Source organism: Amia ocellicauda, chromosome 18 (assembly GCF_036373705.1).
Source record: "Amia ocellicauda isolate fAmiCal2 chromosome 18, fAmiCal2.hap1, whole genome shotgun sequence".
NCBI lineage: Eukaryota > Metazoa > Chordata > Actinopteri > Amiiformes > Amiidae > Amia > Amia ocellicauda.
In genome coordinates, this window is record NC_089867.1 from 18,827,783 (window position 1) to 18,845,860 (window position 18,078).

At 38.1% G+C, this 18,078-nt stretch overlaps 1 protein-coding gene across 2 annotated transcripts in view; it reads right to left on the minus strand.

Annotated features, from left to right (window-relative positions):
• Positions 1-18,078, minus strand: part of pex14 (peroxisomal biogenesis factor 14) — a 77,602-nt gene that overhangs the window by 24,071 nt on the left and 35,453 nt on the right. For both annotated transcript variants that reach the window (XM_066690650.1, XM_066690649.1), the window contains exons 4-5: positions 6,224-6,349; positions 553-638 (exon numbers count right to left, since the gene is read on the minus strand). In XM_066690650.1, the coding sequence (XP_066546747.1) occupies positions 553-638; positions 6,224-6,349 (212 nt within the window). The remainder of the gene's footprint in view (positions 1-552; positions 639-6,223; positions 6,350-18,078) is intronic.

The following is an 18,078-nucleotide window of genomic DNA, read 5'->3' on the forward strand; positions in this document are numbered from 1 at the left end:
CATGCTGTGCTGGTTGTTCATTTAAAAAGGGAAAGAAAAACAGGGAATGAATCAAGAAAGACAGAGAGAAAGAGATGAGCTCATGTTCAACAAGCAAAAGCAGAGGGCGGCTCACAGAGCTAGTGAAGTGATCTATTGAACGTCTGGGCTCTCACTTGCTCTTCAAACGGCTCAAAAGTCCATACAGTAACCGCACATTTAAAAAAATATAAACCTAATATTAAAAGAAAATTGTGCTGACAACTACAACGCCATCTTCGGAGAAAATGTTGGAATTAAAAATCGATTGCAGAGGTCAAAAGTGACGGTTTAAAAGATCGAGTAGCAGGTTCAGAAAAATGTAGCATATTACACTTCCCTAAACGGAATAAAAGCTGTTTTCAGCAACACGGCTAATTATTTATTTTCATAGTTCACAACCTGTTCATTTTCACGGTAAAAGATTGAAGTCTATCTGCTTTCAGTTGGGAACAGTGTGAACTGGGATCGTAGTTCAAGAATCTTCCCTTTCTGTCATTCAAGAAGTTTTGGCATAAATGGGAAAACACCTACCCGATACAGCTGATGGAATCCGAAAGCCATCCCGGCCATGATAATGGCTAGAGCACCATAGTCCCGCCAGCGGGAGCTTGGAGGACCTACAAGAAGAACACACAACATCACAAGGAAGCAAGGGAGGGTTAAACAATAGTCTGCAAAGGAAAATTAACACATTCAGTGGGACTGAGAGAAGGGCTTCTGACTGAGACAGTGAATTCCAAAAAACTGTTCTGGAAATGGTAACCATGTGACTGTACAGTGGGGGAAAAAGTATTTGATCCCCTGCTGATTTTGTACGTTTGCCCACTGACAAAGAAATTATCAGTCTATAATTTTAATGGTAGGTGTATTTTAACAGTGAGAGACAGAATAACAACAAAAAAATCCAGAAAAACGCATTTCAAAAAAGTTATAAATTGATTTGCATGTTAATGAGGGAAATAAGTATTTGATCCCCTATCAATCAGCAAGATTTCTGGCTCCCAGGTGTCTTTTATACAGGTAACGAGCTGAGATTAGGAGCACTCTCTTAAAGGGAGTGCTCCTAAATCTCAGCTCGTTACCTGTATAAAAGACACCTGTCCACAGAAGCAATCAATCAATCAGATTCCAAACTCTCCACCATGGCCAAGACCAAAGAGCTGTCCAAGGATGTCAGGGACAAGATTGTAGACCTACACAAGGCTGGAATGGGCTACAAGACCATCGCCAAGCAGCTTGGTGAGAAGGTGACAATAGTTGGTGCGATTATTCGCAAATGGAAGAAACACAAAATAACTGTCAGTCTCCCTCGGTCTGGGGCTCCATGCAAGATCTCACCTCGTGGAGTTTCAATGATCATGAGAACGGTGAGGAATCAGCCCAGAACTACACGGGAGGATCTTGTTAATGACCTCAAGGCAGCTGGGACCATAGTCACCAAGAAAACAATTGGTAACACACTATGAAAGACTGAAATCCTGCAGCGCCCGCAAGGTCCCCCTGCTCAAGAAAGCACATTTACAGGCCCGTCTGAAGTTTGCCAACATCTGAATGATTCAGAGGAGAACTGGGTGAAAGTGTTGTGGTCAGAAGAGACCAAAATCAAGCTCTTTGGCATCAACTCAACTCGCCGTGTTTGGAGGAGGAGGAATGACCCCAAGAACACCATCCCCACCGTCAAACATGGAGGTGGAAACATTATGCTTTGGGGGTGTTTTTCTGCTAAGGGGACAGGACAACTGCACCGCATCAAAGGGACAATGGACGGGGCCATGTACCGTCAAATCTTGGGTGAGAACCTCCTTCCCTCAGCCAGGGCATTGAAAATGGGTCGTGGATGGGTATTCCAGCATGACAATGACCCAAAACACACAGCCAAGGCAACAAAGGAGTGGCTCAAGAAGAAGCACATTAAGGTCCTGGAGTGGCCTAGCCAGTCTCCAGACCTTAATCCCATAGAAAATCTGTGGAGGGAGCTGAAGGTTCGAGTTGCCAAACGTCAGCCTCGAAACCTTAATGACTTGGAGAGGATCTGCAAAGAGGAGTGGGACAAAATCCCTCCTGAGATGTGTGCAAACCTGGTGGCCAACTACAAGAAACGTCTGACCTCTGTGATTGCCAACAAGGGTTTTGCCACCAAGTACTAAGTCGAAGGGGTCAAATACTTATTTCCCTCATTAACATGCAAATCAATTTATAACTTTTTTGAAATGCGTTTTTCTGGATTTTTTTGTTGTTATTCTGTCTCCCACTGTTAAAATACACCTACCATTAAAATTATAGACTGATCATTTCTTTGTCAGTGGGCAAACGTACAAAATCAGCAGGGGATCAAATACTTTTTTCCCCCACTGTATGTAAGCAAATAATACATTGCCTATGCAGTTTGAATTGATATATATGTCTCGACAGACTAAACTATATAGCTTCCAGGTGGGGAAAAGATACTACACTGATATAATTTTCTCTGAGCTCATTATTCCATTACTGCCATAAGGTTTGCAATACATTTCAATATGGAAGCACAACTGGCTTTCATAGACTTGTCTTCCTAACAGCTAAGTAGTTCAGTTGGTGATAGTTTCAAAGCAGCCCTAATTATGGTCACAGGTTTCAAAATAAACTGTACTTTATGCAGTCAGTATGTGGAATGTGCAAAATGCATTCATCTCCAAAACATGATTCAGCAAGCCAGCTGCAATGCTCTTTAAAACCTCATTTAGGGGGATTTCTGACTTGCATGTTCTTAAAAATCCAAAAGGTCAAAATCAAAGGGTGGGAAATTGAGAATTGAATACAGCAATAAAAAAAGATGTGTCGAGATCTACAGTCAAATTAATACCCACCCCTCCAAAAAATACACCAGATTTATTTATTTTATTTCTCTTATTTCTTATCGAGTTGCATTTGGATAACAAAAAAAGCAGGGGGGCAGTGAAGATGCTGTAGTGCATGGATGTTTTTAAGTTACATTCATATATATATATATATATATATATAGCGTCTTCACTCCCATGAGATGCTGAACCAAATGAGGCAAAAATATATAAAGAAAATGTAATTCGCTTATTTGGTATTTAGACCAGACTTTTATATTATAAAAGTTTCATTTTATTGAATCACACTACTACCGCTACCTGAGGAAGACATAGCAGTGTCGAAACACGTTGTGTGATTAAATAAAATGAAACTTTTGCGGCTAAAAAAAAAAAAAAATCTTTATATATATATATAAATATTCTGTGCCAGTCTGAACGCTTTTCCTTGGTCAATTCACCCTAACAAGCACATAGCCTTATGTTGGAGAAATATAACCTACAGGCCTCGGGGGGTAACGTGACCCTCAGCGTGGATGGCAACAACTACTTTCTGACTTGCAAAAAGAAAATCAGATAGACCCTGCTTGTATTTACTCAGACAAATTGCAGGATGAATGTTTTGCATACAGGTACCTAGTAAACCCCAGCAATGTCTGTCATGTGACTAATGATGAACTGCAGCCTTGCAGATTGAAGGAGAAATGTAGGTATAGGTTTTGATCTACTGGCTTGTGCCACCAGGCATTACATGAAAGCAGTCCAATGATGCTAGACATCTTTCACTAAAGGTTTTGTTGTATTTTTTTTGGTCAGGCATTAACGGACTGCCCATTGAGTCTAAGCAAATGGTCTGCTTTGCAAGCCTTATTTATTTCGGAGCAAGTACCAGAAACAGCCATTGTCAGTTGGTGCTGTCCATTCCCATCAGGAGGTACATTCGTTTCCTGCCTAGAGAGTGAAGAGAGTTCAACTTGCGAGGGCCAGGCCAGAGAAACATCAGCAGACATTTTCTGGTGCCTTGCTACAGGCCCACGTGATGACGGCACTTTCTAAAATTCTTCTTCTGTTTTTTTTTTTTTTTTTCCTAATTAAGATTTGTATCCCTTGTAATCCAACAGTCTGGTTTCCAAGGATTTGGCTAATAGCTTGTTTGAACTAGTCAGGTTGACTGATGCTTCCAGCAAATAATCTCATGTCAAATAAATGATATTTTATGTAATAAATTACAGCTACAACTAATTCAAATATCATTTATCAGATTTATTGTCATTCATGCAAAGTCTTGTTTCTTCAGATTAATCAAAACCAAACATTCTTTAATTTTTTTTTTTCCTTCAGTGAAGGTTCACTGGCAGTGCTTGGCAAAGAAACAAAGGGGAAAAACAGAGACCACACATTAAACAGCTCTATAGCCTCACGGGGACGGAACATGCACTTTTAAAAGGCAGAAATTGTTTTTATTTTTTTGCAACATATAAAGGAAAAGACCCTGCTGGCTGTTGTGCAGCAGCAGAAGTGAGTATCCCTTAAGACATGATCAGAATTTAAATCTGATCTCGGCACATGGTAGGTAAATACATTTTTGATCCATTGTTGTAGCTTCCAGATTTTGAGATCAACAGGAAATCATTGTGCCAATTAGAAGTTCTTAACTGATATTAAATATGTTCTTAAATAACTTACACAAGGTGTTCAACAGTAATAACTAATATGTGCATTTTAAGAAAAAGTAAATCATTTTGTGACAAATATCAGATAAACACAATTCAACGATTTGAGGTCTTTGTGCGCTAATAGATATTGATTTGAAATGTACTGATATGAATGTGTTCCCAATTGCGCTGAACAGAATACAATATCTATGCCATGTTCTACAAAAAAAATCAACAACAGCATATTGTTTATGAATATGACAGGATCCCTTTCCCAGTCTGAGGATGAGGATTCCCACAATGGAACAGATTTTCGTTGTGGACATTACATGTTTTATTTGTGCTTATGATTGTAATTGTGTAATTGATTATAATTAAACTCTAGCGATTAGATAGTCAAGTGGGAGCTTCTGCCCAGCACGATGGCTGTTCACACCTTGGTCACTGCAGCCTCCTCCCTGATGCTGGCCTAACAGCTTACTCTTCACTGATTATTCGCCCCTCCCCACCTGCATTACTTTTATTTGGTCACTTAAGCCCCAGAGCCGGTCTTTGTTCACATTTTCCAATCTTCTCTCAAATTTATTGGGTTCAAAAGAGGCCTAGCTGTCCTTCCACAAGTTGAAAATAGAGATCAAAGTATCCATTACTCCGACAGAGATGAATGTGGGTCCCTGCGTGATATTCTTGTAACAAGGACATCAAAATAGGTGGCCCCCTCTTTCTGAATGACCTGTTGTACGAGACACAACACGCTAACCTCATTATGCAGCTCTCTTTCAGCCGTTTGATATAAAACCTACTACAGTCAGGATGGAACCTAACTACATTGCATCCCATCAACATCAGTTTCATTACAAAACATGAAATGCTTCAGAGTCAAGGACAGCGTAGTAATAAATGAGAGTGGAATACATCTGAAAATCATTGTCATACGGGTTAAGCATTATACGGACTTCATTCTGCATTGGTAAATCAGCAGATAGCGCTCATAACCTCTGGGTAATAAAGATATAGGATGAAAACCTAGTGGGGTCCCATTTGAGAGGGATCAGAATTCGGCTGTGGCCGACGGAGATGCGGAACAGAGCTGGAAAGGAGTGTTTTGCACAGAACTCCCACAACATTCTTTCACTAATTGGTGATGTAGCACAACTGGCGCCTGCACAATGTTTTTTTTTATAATTTATTGCACAAACAGAGCAACAGATCAAAGATTTTGAACCAAAGCAAGAGTGTGGCTATATATATATATTTCATCAATGTGTTATGAAACCATGATGCCTGTGTACCAATGTTTCACAGTTTAAGGCAAGGGCCAGGAAGTTGCATTTGACTGGGGAAAAAAAGTGATTAATTAACGTGAGTCGCAATCAGTACCAAAACAGCATCAATTATGCTACCCCCCCAAAAAAAGCTAATAATTAACAATTGCAACACCTCCCACAGATGGATGTGAAGATCTCCACTTGCATCAAGGTAGGTTCCAGCTCTAGGTTCAACTTTCAAATGCGTCAGGGTTTAATGTGTAGTGTAGGTGTACAATCTTTGATAACAGGGCTGTGATTCTGTCTGCTAATCAATATGAAGGTATCACAGTGATCTAATCTAACTAATATCAAAGAGTTAGCAGGCTCAATGCAATTTGAGCGGTGAACACTCAGGTGCTGGAACAAAGGACTGAGCTGCTGACTACGCTAGAGGCCTGGAGAGCCAAGCTGGGGAACTCACTGTATTGCACCGGGGCCAGGTGAGGGGGGTGCAGCATGTGCTGGGGGCCAGCTGGGGCCAGAGCGAGGGGCTCCTCCGTGCTGCCCGAGCGCTGTATGGCCAGCTCCACTTCATCATCTGTCAGACCTGTGGGTACCAGAGAAACACAATAAGGCCAAAGTAGGAAACAAAAAAGCAACAAGCTGATTGTCTGAGAGCGATGGCCTAGTCACAGATCAAACACAGGGATTTTTAGACACTGGCAGTTAAGATTTGTTTAATGCTCTTCCAAAGTTTGTACTGGGCATTGATTGTCAACTAAGCTTTACACTATAACCCCCCCTACACACACCATACTAGCACTGGAAGACTTTTACTGAATGAGACACTCGGCAGCCTGTCCCATCCCATTTTTAATTCTGAAAAAAAAAATTGCCACACTTGTTTTCTGTCACTGCCACAGTATTATGTTATGAGGCTACACAGAATTGTACACAGGGCCTCTGAAGACAAGATTCCCCCCCGATGCTAGATGATAATGCACCACATGGAACTTGAAGAGAAATGTATGTTTCCGGTTTAAGAAATATGTTTCCCAGGTAGAGGGATGCACAGCACAAGACATCCACAACACAACACCCTTTTTCCATTTCGTTATTGTAATGTATTAGATAATTTTGCCAATCCCAATATAATTCAGTCTTAAGAGCATTTTAATGATTTTTGTGATGATTAATTTGCACAGTCCTCTATTACTAAAAAAAGAAATTCCAGATAATATGAATATTTTCTAAAGGATCATATGCCATTGTTTAAAGGAAAAAGACAAAGTTTATAGATCAAATCTCAAAAACTACATTCTGCTAAGGCCATAGGTGTGTCCAATTGAATAAACTTTAAGTATGTTTGAAGAATAGGGGCTTGTCACATTATTCTTGTCTTGAACTGCAGGATGTTCAAAATCTACAATCCAATGCAGAGAAACCGGAAAAACAAATTATTTGCTGCCAAATATGAATGCGACGGTAGCAGTAAAGTAAGTTCGAAATCATTACTGGTCTATTGGATAAAGGATATGCAGTCATGCACTCTTGTGACTTTCAGTCACTGGTTTCAGACGACTTCAACTCTAAAGGGAGAAGAGCCAAGAGTACCTAATGCATACCTGAATGTTGGAACGTTTTATACACCCTAATTATCAGACACTGCAACATTTCCCAGAAAGGAACAGAAGACACCAGCAACACACCACGCGTCTTGCAAACGTGACAGACCTTGTATAATACTTATCAAAGAGTACTTCCTTTACTGCACTGTAAAAGCTAGGTGACTGACAAGAAACAGCAGTTGTTCCTCTTCAAAATCCCTGACTTCTCAGCTATTTATAGATTTAATTAGAAACCTATATCATCCTTTGGTGGATGTGTAGACTGAATATGTTAACACTTTTGTATTGGTTTCATGCATTTGATTCTTTGAAAGCAGAAACATTTCCAAACATTTTTTTTCTGCTAACAAGCTATTTTACTGCCCACATTTAATTTTGAAAAAATACCTGTAATCAAAACGAGTTCTGGCTATTCTACAGTAAATGCTAAGGGTCAAACCACCGTTTTCAAATTAGAGACAGGTGTTTGTCTCCATAAGTGTGTACACAAGGGGAAGGGGGTTAAAAATTGAGGGATTTAACTGTATGACAGTGAATAGCTCACAGTTGCTCTCCAGTGTAATTATGGTGTTAATGGAACTTTGAAGTCTACCGATTTAATTTATCCAGTTCTATCACTTTTACGATCCCTTGGCAGAGGTCAAAAGCTTGTGAAAAATATTTAATGTAACACGGATTTGCCAATGCGAAGACGACACAAGCTGGATGCTTTCCTATATTAAGCAGAAACGAAAATTGTTTAATAATTTAAGTCACAATTGGCCGTGTGGCCTTTGCAGCAGTCAGCCGTGGCCAATACAGATGCCAGGAAGCATCTCGCACAGCCAGCTGATGTTATATACAAGTCAGCAGCCGGTGTCCAGTAAGCAATAATTTATACTAGGATTCTGATCTGTAGATTTATCTAACCACACTAGACACAACGGTGACAGACTATTGAATGAAGAGATGCTCTTTTTTTTTTTTTTTTTCCTTTAAGGGAAAGGGTTCGGGTATATTTACGGTAAGAACCCAAAAAGAAAGTTTCTTTGAAGTGATTAAATGATACAAGACTGAGACACTATCACTTACTTGTGAAACTGGCCTTTTATATCAGTATCTCTATATTTACTTTTCTCAGAAAATAGCTGGATTGTCACAACCTTCTGCAGTGGCAGCAGCAAACTGGCCTGTCATTTTAAGAAAGAGCAAAGTCCGCAAGGCGACAACAACAACAACCTGCCAGTGAGTCGATTTTAAATATAAAAGGCAAAGAAAAAAAAGAAAATGTGAAATTTATTACCATTTCCAAAACCTGTAGAATGACCCGTAAGACCCCTATTTCAGATCGACCTACTCCAAGATGATTTTTTTTTAAACATAAATTACATCTAATGACGACACCGTAAAAAAGAACAATAATGGAAAGCTATTCTGTATTTCATTATACTGTATTATTTCGTGCACCTGATACACACAGGCCTGTTTATGAGTTAGTGTATTAGCAGATGCTGAAAGGAGGCATTCACTTTGACCTTGCTCTTCTCATTGGGGCATGAAATTACGGTGGTGGCACCTCGATATTACAGCTATAAATACTGTAAACTGCATATCTGGGCTACGTTTTCTATTGTCTTTCAACATAAACCTGATCGGTATTTATTTAAAGGAAAACCCATTGCAGGTCAAATAATTTACGGCTCTATTTTCTAGGCTTTTTATTCACAAGCTGGGTCCCCCCCTCCCCCTCCTTTAAAGGCATACTGGTTGTCCATAAAATGCCATTTCTCTAATTTTGTCAGGTCTGAGTTTTATGGGTTAAGAAAAGCAAAGGAAGGAGGCAAAAGAAAAAAGGTCACATCGGACAGCCAATTATAAAATTGCTTACTAAAATATTTTGGTGCTAAAAGGTGAATGTTGTTTTATTGTTCCGTACAGCCTGAAATATTAAGTTGTCCTTGACTTAAGATTACTTACATTTTGAATTTGAAATAAAAATAAACAAATAAATAAATAAAATGTCACGGGTTGTAAATAGATGGAGGTCACTGGGATGAGCGGGGAGAGCTGGGTGGCTCGATTGGTAACTTTAAGCCATCTCTTATGCGGTTTATATGGCTCGGCAGGCAGTTGTGTCTTGTGGGATTACAATTTTGCTTGACACCTGCCTTCTCTAAATAATTGGTGCTCTCATAGCTTATTCATTTATGTATTAAAAGAGAGTACTTGGAGAATCCATGTTCATTCCCCAGTATTATCGCTTTGCTATGATGACAAAGTGTGGGACTTGGGTAGGGTCTAGGTGGCTCAGTAGGGTTATTTATAACCACATCTACCTCTCCCCTCCTGCGGCCTGGGTTTCAAATCCATTGCATCCAAACGGCAAACTCATATGAAATCTCACCTCCCATTGCCAATGCCAGCTGCCAATCTCACTGCATTTTCTGCGCCAGGAAGGGTATCAGTTTGCACAACCCAAAAAAACGGTTAAGATTTATAGAAATAAGCACTTTGCCAAGTTCCTTCGGTATCAATCTCTTCACACTGTCTACTGCCTAGATTATAATCTGCCAGATTAACCACACATTGGCATAGATCAAACAAAGCAATGGCAATTAGTGCTCAAAATTAATTTGTAAAACATTAAAGCAAAGTATCCACAAATCTTGACTTGTATGCGTTTCATTTCTAACGGGAACATTATTTAGAAATACAAACTATGTTAAGGGAAATCATGGGAAAAGACACATTGAAAAATTGAAGAAAGTGAGTAAATATAGAACAGTAAAAATGTATAATTAAGAGGTCCTTATAAGATGGTCTTCAAGTTTAATCATGGTTATAAAAAAAAAACATCCTTTGTCAGTAAAACTAATAGCTGACAGCAGATTAAATCATTTGGAAACTCTTCATTTTGCTGATCTTTTTTAATGCAACCCTATAAAACAAAACAGCATTAAACTTAAGCTGCTGGCAGTATTAACTTTAAATACATTCAACTGAACGGTTGGCAATTTACATTAAAGAAACGTGCACATGGAAAATGTTATATGTTTTATATTTCTATTGTGATTTTACCATTTAAATTAATTTAATTGCATGAAATGCCTTTAGAGAGAAAAAAAAATCCTCCCTTGGCACAGATTAAATATCAAACCTGCAAGTAAATAATATCAAGAGGAGGGATTATTTTGTAAAGAATTTGCAACATGCAATCAAAGTACTCCCAATTTTCCCCTTCATCTGCAATCTAGTACAAATGTGCCGTTGCTTGAAGAATCCAATTTAAATTCCGTTCTGCACGGAGATGGTATTGTTTCATTTTATGTGAGCTTTGACATTTCTGGCTGTTAATATAGAGTGAAATCATGAAATATTTACATAAATATTACATTAAACTGTATTAAGAATTAAGACAGACATATATTTACGCTTGTGTCTGGGGGCTGCTGATGGAACAAGGGTGACACTCTGAGGATTCACAGCTGCCGGAATGGGATGATTGAGCGCCACTGGTGGCGTAGGGGGGGTGGGATGGCCGGGTGTTTTCTTTTTTTTCATTTACTTAAAAATACACAGGGTCACGGTGAACTATGTTGTATAGTGGGTACATTCCCTCATCCTTTGTGTTCTGGAAACCCGGGCTGATTCTGGGCTCTTTAAATACACGATAAACTAATCCAGTCCCTCGGATAACCAGTGTGACAGGCAAGTCTAAAGAAAAACAAATATCTATTTATCTATATATCTATATCTCTATCTATATATTGATTTATAGCTATATCCGAATAACAAGAACAGATTTTTCAAAATAATTGAAGGGATCCAAGAACAAACGCAAAGGTGTGACATCATTGAAAGAGAGAAAATGTTAAAATGGCAATGGGCCGAACACATTACAAACATAACAGATCAAAGATGAAGAATGGAAGCTAAAGAATGGATCCCAAGAGATGAAAAAAAAAACTAGAAGACAGAGATGGAAAGATGAAATCATAAACTTTGCAGGTATGACATGGAAAAGTGAAGCTGTATATCGAAGCAAGAGGAAAATCTTGGGGAGGCTTTCATCAAGCAGTGGGTCGATATAGGCTGATGGTGATGGTGATGAGATATATACACATATATATACACATATATATATACACACAGATACACAATAAAAAGTCCCTATTGTAGCTCCTTTTTAACTCCTACACAAGACACACAGAAAGGTACAGAATCACTAGGTGGGCAAGTACCGTCTGGACGTCACTGGGAAATGGAGAGCGACACTTTGGCAGAACTATACGCGTTGTTCCGAGAAGGCCTCGCCACTCTCTGACTAAAATGAAAACCTGCCTGTAGAATTATCATAACAGTAAATAAGAATGTTTACCCTTCTGACTTCCTGTAAACAAAATACTGTATGAGTTTTACACTCAATACAACAAAAGTTTAATGCATTTTTTGGGGGTGTGTCTCCCTATCAAGATTGGTTTAAGACAGTTACATCAATAAATATGCAATGCTTACATACATTAATAGAGAGTAATAGAGAAAAATAAGTCTATATAATAAATTTACAATGTAAAAATTATTGGAAAAAATAAATAATATTAAAACAAAATGTGAAAAACTACTGTCACTTTATGCCACACATTTTAATTAAATTAATCTGTGAGCAATATAAATCATTACCATCATACCAAGAATTGTTGCTGTATTTAATTTCATTACCCTAACCTAGGCCTACCCCTAACCCTAATTAAAGAGTATTAGCAGTAAACAGAGAAAATTAAAGGTCATCAACATAATTATTAAACTATAAATCCTAGTACAGTATTTACTGAACACTTTAATATGAAGTATGCCAATCAAATAGAGTTTTGAAATTAATAACTCGTAATGGATTAATAAAAAGTAGCAATGATGTGAACTACTTATCCAGGAGTATGCTGCAACTCACTACATAGCTTTAAGAGGAGGGGGAGGGGGCATGTTTTTGTTAAGTCAGCAAGATACCGAAAAAGGGACATTTTATATGAAATTTAATAAACCAAAATTGAGATTAGTCAGCAGTCTGCCTCTAATTATTTTTTTTAATGCAAGAGTCACTGACAAAGTGATCCAGCACTGTGACATAATTGCATTGTTCAAGGTGAAATTTTATTGGAATGCCCTTTGCTGACATAAGGCTATTTTCTTAAACATGCAACTGTATAGACTGATCATTTTAACCAAAATGCTACTTAAGTCTGTCAGTGAAATGGCCTCTGATTCTTCAAAGGAACCTTCGCAAATTTTTTCAATAAAAAAACAACCTGTCTGGCACATACTGTGCATGATATATAACCTCTACTTGGACATGGGGCAGTGGCCTCATTGACAGCATTCACTGCAACCCCAAAACATTACCCATAATGCCTGTAATTCCAAAAAAGGAAGACTATGGCACTGAGAACCCTAACCCTTAATTCCCAAAAGAGGACGCCGAACACAAGATCATTGCATAGATGATGTTAATGTTAGACTGCAACTAAAGCTGAAAATATGCTGAGAAATATTCTTTGTGGAAGAGTACCACTACAATAGCGTGGGTTTTTAGGATATCACATTCATATCTGTGCACCCACTGAGTTTCTGTCATAGAAAGCTCTATGTATGACTTAATGTTGTTCACTGTAATGTGTGGCTAAATTTATTCCTCTCTGTGATGTTGTGACCCCTTTTAATGTAATGTATATGCAGTACATTGTATTGTATGGAAGCTTATGTACACTAAATTACATTATGATTATTATTTGTATTATTATTCATAATAATATTAATAATAATAACAATAATAATACCCGACATCCAAAGATGCCAATCACACAATGCAATGTATGATGTAGTAGTGGAATGGTTTATTTTGACCCGAGGGAACATCTTGAGAGTTCCTTCAGCCAAGGCATCTTTAGCTATACAGTCAGTGGTCAGGGGTCACTCTCAAACCCAGAGTAGGAAGTAAAGAATAAGAATACAAGACACCTCTATATTTTGTAACACACATGCATGGCATCAGATTAGTGTCAAACAGACACTATTTTTTCACCCATGGCATGAAGTAATAATTTCTTAAAAGGAGGTGTTTTTTTTATTATTTTACTTCACACTCCACACTATCAGATGTTAACTATGACATCAAGAACAGCTTTTATGTTCAGTCAAATGTCACAACAGGCCTTCTGCAGATTCATACTGGAATAGGTTCTTCAACTCTTGATGAGAAACACTCAGCCATGTTACATGGGAACACGGATGAATGAAGGATTCCTATTTTGTGTTATAAGCTGACCTCTACTTCTGAACTAATTCTGAAGTATGGAAAATTCTGGGAAAATAAAAAATATATATACATTTTTAAAGACAAATAAATAAGCTTTGATGTTCATTCCCTTGTTACAGCTGTAGGCTTCTTTTAGCAGCCAAATGTATCAATAACCTCATGCTTACAACAAGAGTTTGTAATTAAAAGGTTAGTGACCTGGAAAGCATGCCCTCATTTGAAGAACTCTGTCCACATGAAAAAATCCCATTAAATCACAGTGGAAATATTACTCTTTCAAATCTTTAAACATATAGACTTATTGATGATAAAGTTACCCAGTGGGGATGCTTTATGTTACTGATTCTAGGCCTATTACAAAGGCCTCGTGACTTTCTTATCTGCACCAGTGTACTGCTCAGTAGTGAACCCCCGATTCCTCTGCACGCTGCAGTTCCTATACATTAAGATAAATACACCATGGGCCGGTTGCATAAACATAGACTAAGTCTTTGTCTTAGTATAATTATTAGTCAAACTAACGATAGACACTCAGTTAAAATGGTTGCATAAAACGATCTTTCCATAGACTGGTCTTACTTAGTCAATCACACAATGCATTCTGGGAATTTTAAGACACTTGAAGAAAAGTAAGGAGTAAGCATCAGTGACAGTGTCGCTGTAGTCTCAGGCAAGATAGACTTCAATCCTAAGTTAGCCTTTATATGCAAAAATGTATAATGTAATTGTATGCAACTGGCCCCATAGAATTGAACCGACATTTTGTGTGTGAAATTCAACGTAATGGCAAACGGCTGCGTGTAAGTAATCACAGGATCTAACACTATGCTGAAAGCCCAACCTGTCCGAGTAGTTGTGGGATGGATTTTATTTATTTATTTATTTTTATTTTGGTACACCGGAGAACCAGTTTAGTAAAAATAACTTTGCACTGAGGTGACATGTTGATATGTGGGCTAGTACAGCAAAGCAAGAATTAAGTCTTAACTATGAAAAACTTCAAGAACATACGTGTTTCTGAGGACTTTTTTTTTTTTTTTTTTAATTCTTTTTATCAACTTGAAAGAAGTCTCGTTTTGATCTACTCTGATTTACCATGAAACAGGAGGTAGCTATCTCTCGGTATTTCACAGATCAGGGGTCTGTGTCAGGAAGAAATGAGCAACAGAAGCTACATCCCCATCCCTCCCTAGACATCACCTGATAGTGCCAACAGGGGAGTTTGTATATTAATTAAATACCAAAAAAAAAGCAACAGCTTATTTCAGTACTGTAATGTCCAAAAATAGCAACTAACAGCTGAACAGAAAACATTTAATACACCCCCCCTCCAGAAAAAGCAAACCAAAAAAAGCAGAAGTGATGATGCTGCCTTGGAATGAAGCCAGATTTCTCATGTGAAATAATGAAGTGAAACATCTGAATATGATCACTGCGACAGTTTAGTAACCTGGTTTTAAGTTGATACCAGTAATCCACTAAAAATGACTTAAATGCATATATATATATATATGATATATATAACACACATATTGAGAACAAAGCTCAAAATAAATCATTGATTAGTCTCTGGGTTTCAAAAGGATGATTTATTATTATTTATTTTTATTAGGGTAGCAGACAGTATGCATGAAATCACTTGAGAGCGTGATATCCAGGTGACAAGTATTTCTTGAGGCCTTAGGGAAGGCGATATGATGCACTACTTGTTTGAAAGGTATTGCATGTCTGGAGAACTGGGTCCAGTCGTGGAAGAGGTTTTTGGTGGTGTCCAGCAGAGTCAACAATTAGAGGTATCCCTCCCCTCAATCCTTCCGTGATGCAGGGAGTATATTTCTAGGTTTATATTTTTCTGTGTGTGATAAGTAAACGATGTAAAGAAGCTGTATTAGGGCAATTTCCCTGTGGACAAACAAACTCTGGATACAGAGCGTTACCAACACCCACAATTACATACCCTTACTGCTTACAGACATAAAAAGGGATGGTATTAAGTTTGCCACAGGCAGATCTGACATTGGATCCATCAGATTCATGCCAACAAACAGATGGACATCAAGTAGAAACCTTGGACAGCAGTCTACATACTGCAATACACAAGTAGGTCTCTAATTAGACTTTGCTCCAATCAAAGACATTGAATTCAAAAATACCAAAGATGGAATGCTGAAATACACTTTCTAAACACCTTACATTTGTACCATCACGGATTATGTCCCAGCCACTGCTGCACTCTTTATGCATCCACATGCCAAGTGACTTCGATGATTAAGAAAATAAATACACATAGTGGTTTTCTGTTGTGTGACACCTCGAAAGACAAGTGTGTCCCTGGATGCAGGTTAAAAGCCGGGGTCATAAGCCATAATCAGGTTCAGTAGCCGGTACAAAGTCAGCATATACACAAAGCGGGATGTCAGACGAAACAGCATTATATACTAGAAATCAATCAAATACACTGTTAGTTTACACTACTTTCAATTGCCACACTTCCCTTTTGGGACAATGGAATGAGACAATAGAAGAGCTGCCATTTTATAGTCAGCCGTATTGCTGGCAGGTGTGTGCTTCCCACAAAGGTGACTTTAATGACAGCGGGTAATTAGCGGTGCGTGAGATGAGGAGCCGTTTCCTTTCTCATATCTCCCGTTATGTACCACGCCCCACGATGTGTCACAGTTGGTTTGACAATATTTTGTTCAACTTTAAAACCAATGTAGGAATGCAGTACAGCACATTTAAAAGGAGTTGCTTTCTTGATACACAACAAACTGTTGGGAAGTCACCCCAGTGGTGGGGACTGGACAACAATGAAATTCAAAGTTCACACACATCACAGCAGAAAACAATTGTGGTAAACTGTCAGCATGCTGTGTAAGTAAGTATAATAAGTCATATATATCGAACCAGGCACTGACACATGCAAATGTGGACATTTGACTATCCTGCCATTCTCCAAGCATCATAGAAACTTCTATTAAAACTGGTCTCCCTGTTTGTCTTGGGTACAAAAAAAATGACAATTAATTTGAAGCCGACACTTGTTCTATGCAAATACTATCTGGAGTTAAGTTTACTACATTTATATCCCTCTACCAGAAAGGAAATAAAACAAATTAAAAAAACTTGACAATTCCAGCTAAGTCGCACTTCACTGCAAAACATGTAATTTTGTGAAAGTGGAGTTATCTGCTTTTCTTGAACCCACTTGACTGGCAAACTGAAATGACTAGAAGACCACAATATGATGGCCAATAAATATTTTGTGTGTTTGTACAGGGCTTGCAATTGACAAATTAAAAATAGATCTCTTTCCCATTTCTTTCCTTTTATCTTTATTTGAAAAAAAAAATGTAACCTTCAAGTTTGCTTCTGTGAGTAACAGGTTTTTGTTTGCTTGGAAGAGGCACGGAAAATGAATATATTTGTTTAAACCACTTTTGCGAGTGTGAGTGTGTGTGTGTTTGTATTTTGTTTACTTGACTCATGTAGAATGGGGTCTTAAATTATGAATAAACCCAAATTGTGAATAATGAGAAGCACCAATCTTGGAAAATTCTAAAGACATCAGAGTTATAATAGCCCAGTGATGCAAAGAATAGCAGCCGGCAACAATAGATTTTGTCTCAGGTTACCACTGGTAATCATGGTGCTTTTAAGCTCACTTTTCACTGCCTCATTGCTTCAATGATAGAGCTGAAATCCCAAAGCTTTTATGATTAATTAGTCCCTATAGTCCACAACTCTTTCAGTAAAGAATTGAAAGAAAAAATATTTCATATAACGTCTTTTCTGTGGCGAAACAGGCAAAGTATGAAACAAAGCAATATTCCCCACTCATACTTACATGGGCCTTAATACACATGACTAGATGAAACAGTTACAGTACCAGCTATAGTTTATCCCTAACATTTAAGTTGCTCTTCTTTTTTGCCCCGTTTCATAACCATTAAGAGAAATGCCATGGAGTCAAATAAGGAAGTGCGCCGCATCAAGACAGTCTTTTAAATTAGTATATACGGTTTTAAATGTCACGATAAAATACTCTTTTGCCATATGAAACCTCAAACCCCCCGGAGTGCACATAGTGTAAAACACAGCTTTAAAGAGGTTACAAATTAAAAATGTAAGTAGCTTGGGAGACAAAAAAAAAATCTGGTGGTGCTGCCAGGTTTTGAGGTGTTTATTTTGTTCCCAGTGGCAACAACTAGGCTAAACTAAGTTGTGATGAAAAGCAGTGAGAAATAGAGAGAGGAAAAAAGATTGAACTTATGTGGAGGTGGAAGCAGTTTAAGAAAAGTGTGAACCTATGTTAATATTTTACATTACATTTTCAAACAAACCCAGAACAGACAGCAAACACAGATCTAACTCAATTGTTCTTTGTGAGTATACAGTAAGAACAGAAGTTTTTTCAGC